General features: G+C 38.1%; 1 protein-coding gene across 1 annotated transcript in view; it reads right to left on the bottom strand.

The window, feature by feature from the left end:
• Glipr1l2 (GLIPR1 like 2) overlaps nucleotides 1-4,956 on the bottom strand; it is a gene marked incomplete at its 3' end in the record, with an annotated part of 47,573 nt that overhangs the window by 31,974 nt on the left and 10,643 nt on the right. Inside the window, exon 2 of the mRNA XM_004623882.1 lies at nucleotides 793-1,038. Coding sequence (XP_004623939.1) covers nucleotides 793-1,038 — 246 coding nt within the window. The remainder of the gene's footprint in view (nucleotides 1-792; nucleotides 1,039-4,956) is intronic.

Below are 4,956 nucleotides of genomic sequence, written 5' to 3'. Positions count from 1 at the left end.
GAGTGGGAAGCAACATTTATTTTTTATTTATGTGTGTGTGTGTGTGTGTGTGTGTGTGGCCAGCTCAGCCCACCAGGGGGCAGGCTGGCTGGCATGTGGTGCTGGGGATTGAACCGTGGTCCCTTTGCTTTGTTAAGCTTGTTCTAAGTAGGTGCTTTAGACCACTGAGCCATCTCACCAGCCCCCGTATGTGTTATTTTTTAGAAAAGTATCTTTCATCTCTGGACATGCTGTATGTATGCTCCTGGGAATTTTCAGGTTGGATCCAGGATGCATGATGCTGTGATTAAGGGTGCCCCACCCCACCCTGGGTGCAAGTGGTGCTAACCAATAGGCTCACAGCTTGGATTGAACATTCTAGGCTGCTTCTGCTGTGCAGCTTCTGCTACTTCCCTGGCTTGTCTTTCTGTCTCTCCCCTTCTACTCCATACACTGCTGGTTGTCCTCTGTGACAGCCCCCTGCTGTACTGCCTGCCCTTGCAGCCAGCCAACTATGGACTGAGCCCTCTACAAGGTGTAAGTCAGGTAAACCTCTCCTTCTTTAGCTTTGGGCACTGGATGCTTCTTGTCTAAGCAATGAGAAAAGTAACCAAGACTCTACATCTAAAGGAAGGCTTTGTTGATATGGTTTACATGATGGAATTATGGGTCTTTTGAAGATAGTGGGCTGACTAGAATTTTGACTTCATTACAAGCAATAATTTTACCGCTTGAATTTACTTATAAATATGAAACATAAAACCAGAAAGCAGTTAAGTCTGTAAAATTCATAAAAACATAAAAATTAGATACCTGAATATAATGAGAACAGTCTGCAGAGCAACTGTCATTGTCAAAAGTATACTTTTTCCTTTCTTCATACCAACTTCTGATGACAATACTTGCATTAAATTCACTTTCAGGGCCAACCCACATATTTTCACCGACAGGATTAAATGTAGGATGGGCCATTTGTACCTCTTCCAAGTGAATATTACGTTCAAACACACATTTCTTTCCCCATGCTCTTGCAGTTCGTGATAGAGCTACATCCCAGGTCTGGAAAAAAGAAAGCCCACAATAAGCAGAGAAAATAATAGTAATAAGGTTTTCTTATCTTCTAAGTTATTTTCTTGGAGTTCTGTTATTTAAAGAAAATGATTCTAACATTGTACTTATGAGTGCTGTTTGTAGGAATTTCTAGAGTGGAAAACATATCTGAGATAAATATAGAGGAAACACCTCATAGCTCTCTTCCTACTGACTTATTTTGAATATAGTTCACATATTTTATCACGCAAAAGTTCCCATTTTTCATTTCTTTAAATATACTCTCTGACCTAATTTTCTCAACTATACTATACAGTGTGCAGTATTATTTTTGGTTATGGTCACTTAGCAATGGAGGTGTATTATGAGAAAGGTATCAGGCACTTACGTCATTGTGTGAAATCACAGTGTATACCTAGGCACACCTGGATGGTGTAATTTACTATACATGCATTTAGACATTTAGACTATATGGAACATGCCACCATATCTGCAGTCACCGTGACTGTTTTTCTGTTATACAGAGGTTACAAGTAAGACATGAAGAGGTTAAGTAGATTATTTCGTGTCTCATAGTAAATTTTGAAACCTGGATTTAAATTTAAGAAATCTAATTCTCAATTCCAAGCTTGTAAGCATTTTAATTCATTGCCTCCTGACTATGTACAAATAAATTATGATAGTTCCAGATTTATTCAATCATGAGTAAAATTACAGTTATTAATAATGAAAAGGGGAGAAGCTTAGAGGATCCTCTTAGGGAACTCTAAAGTTTCACAAAAAGGCCCCTGATTTCAAAATTATCCTTAGTAAAACCATGCCAGCAGGAAAGGAACCGGACAAAATTGGTGGAGCATAAAGTCACCAGGATTTTAAGGGGAGAGGGGACTAATGCACTGAGAAATTCCCATGGGAAATGTAGGATAAGATATACACAGACTTCATAATCGCTCGGAAAAAGTTGCCAGCATAAGACTCAAGAAGAGAAACTCCCCTCAAAACAAAAAGCCTGAAGAAATAACTTCCAGTCTAGCACTCAGGGAATTAATTCCAACTTGAAGAAATGTAACAGGAAGATATTTCCAACCCAAGAGTTACCTTTCAGACAAAGAGGCCTGATACTCTAAGATAGCTTTAGAGCTTTACTCAGAATTTTAAGGCTCAGCTTCTATTCTCACTGCTCTTCTGGAGCAACGGCTTGTGAGTCAGACTCACCAATAAACACCTGATCACTCAGTCAGGCAAGAAGATTTAAGATTTCAAAGGTGTGTGCTTGGGGGCTTTGGTTGAGAGATCCAGGGATCTATGGTGAAATTGGTCCTATCCATGTCAAAGCACCATAACTGTTATAGAAAAAAAATACTTGTGACACTTGTGAACACAACAAGGAAGACTATTCAAAACTATTGTGATAGGTACCAAGACCATCACAATAATAGAGAGATTGGCTAAAATCCAATATACCAAGGACAAGTGGGATTTATATCCATGGAATAGGATGAGGTCGATGGATGACAAATTACTAAGAAGAAACATCAAGAATTGAGGGGGCCCTATCCCCAGGGCACAATGAGACAGCAATTGAGACTGGGTGTGGTGGCATGTGCCTGTAATCCCAGAGCTTGAGAGGCTGAAAACAGAATCACTACAAGTCTGATCTACATAGTAACACCCTGTATACACTGTACAAATACATAAAAAAAAAAAAAGAATTGAGGGGGCTCTTGCAAAACTGACTTAAGGAGTTCTTGCTTAAGGAAGACCAGGGTGGTTAAATACTAAAGGTGGGATATTCTTTCTAAATTTGGTTAGGTAGAAATTTTGATAAAACTTGTCAGAAGATAGAACACTAAAAACAGGGATAGAACAGGTATTTAGTTTGGTCAAAGAGAGTCTCTGTCAAAATATACATATAACTAATTTTAGAAAATACATTTAAATAATGAATTGTAGCTAAGAGTAACAAAGGAGCAAAAGAAACACAATACTAAGAGACTTATTCTATGTCTTATTGTTTCAGTTACTTTTCTCCCATTGCTGGGACAAAATATCTGGCACCCAAAGTTAAGGAAAGGCAGGTTTATTTAGCTCACAGCTAGTGGAGGTTTCAGTCTAAACTCAGCTGGCTGTAAGGCAGAATGGCACATGGAAAAGGGCAGCAGCTCACGGCAGTGGAAAACATCAAAGAGCAGAGGCGGGGCAGTGGCTGCAGCAGCTAGCAAGCCTCTCTCCCTCCTGTATGCAGGCTACCCACCCCAGGTGGGTGTGGCCCTCACAGGGATAATCCCAGCATTGGATCATGAATTAATCACAAACTCTAAAAGCTGCCCCATGACTGCACGAGGCTTTGGTGGCAGGGGAATACCTAGACACAAACCATAACACTTATCCAATAAATTGCTATTTTATTTTTTTAATAGTAATATATCTAGTACCTTTTTCCATAAATTTATTGAGAAACAAATAGCAATGAGACAGTTTCAAACCAAACTGGTAGGACAGTTTCAACAATTAACACATTGTATACATTCTTCCTAGTGGTTAATTGCTGTTATCCAGTACTTTTTAAAGTAAAAGCAAATACAATTATTGACAAGTCTTATTGTCCTGCCCCCTAGCCTCCCACATCCTTCAGGCCTTACACAGATAGTAGCTGGTTCTTTATGGATCTGTCCAGTGTTTTTTTTAAATAAAAAATTATATTCTTTTCATTTGTCTTACATGAAGTGAGTCAAACTGTACTGTAAGTTTTTCAAGGTCAACTACATATTTTCCTAGATAAATGTGTATAGGTACAGCTATAGATAGGTATAGATATATTACTAATATTGGAACAGAAGATTCAGTCATTCAAAAGCAAGTTCTAGACCTGGAAGATAAATTCTACACACCCACTCAGGGAAGTGCAATATCAAATAGAAAAAAAAAAAGTAAAGGTCATATAAGAAATTTAAGTTCTAGGCCTACACTATGCATACAGGTGAAGACTGCTTGTACATTTGCTTACTATATATGCAAAAATAAAATTAATATAAAAGCTTATTTTAAGAGAGCAGTGAAGCACAATATTACTTTCTTGAAATATTCCCTTTTAATTTATACAACCTGTTCATACATAATTTCTACGGAAGATGATCATATACTTGAAGGTAAGTATACGAAGTAAAGCAAGAGAATTACACCTGAACAAAATAAGATACTAAAAATATTTAATAAAAATAATTTATTCAAAATGATTAGTAAAGCAAGTATAGAAATAAAATAAAATCAGAAGAATAAAACACTGGAGGAAATGGCAATTCTTTTTTTTTTGTATTTTGTGCAGTCTCACCACATAGCTCAGACTCACAGTGATCCTCCTGTCTCAGCCTCCCCAGGGCCAGGATTACAGGCATGCTCCACTATAGCCAGACTCAGTCATCCACTTAGTGTGTCTGGGGTGGGGCCGGTGCTGCATGTGGCGTCAGGGATCTAATCCTGGTCCTTGCACTTGCCTAAGCAGGCACTTACTCCACTGAGCTGTCTCACCAGCACTGGAAATGGCAACTCCTAAATAAAAAGTTCTAGAAATGGTAAAGAATATACCCCAAAAAGAAAACTAGTGACTAAAAGGCAGTTTGAAAAAAAAAAAAATGACAGGGGCCGGGTAGATCGCTCAGTGGAATAAGTGCTTCCCTGGCAAGCACAAGGGCCTGAATTCAATCCCTGGTTCCGAAAAAAAAGAAAAAAGAAAAAAGAAAAGAAAAAAATGACAGAATTAATAACAGAGAAAAGGAGATTATATGAAGAGAAAGAATTGCTGTGAAGAAAGTGAATAAAAATGCAAAACATGTAGCAGGAGCTCAAGAGGGGAGTCTAGAGATGTTGGGAAGATGAAAGTCTGCAGAATAGTACTGATGAATTCTGGTCTTTTTTTTTTTTTTTTTT

The sequence above is a fragment of the Octodon degus genome, unplaced genomic scaffold (genome assembly GCF_000260255.1).
Source record: "Octodon degus isolate 3935 unplaced genomic scaffold, OctDeg1.0 scaffold00004, whole genome shotgun sequence".
Lineage (NCBI taxonomy): Eukaryota > Metazoa > Chordata > Mammalia > Rodentia > Octodontidae > Octodon > Octodon degus.
The sequence above is the reverse complement of the archived record's forward strand: the minus strand, read 5'-3'. Positions and strand labels throughout refer to the sequence as shown.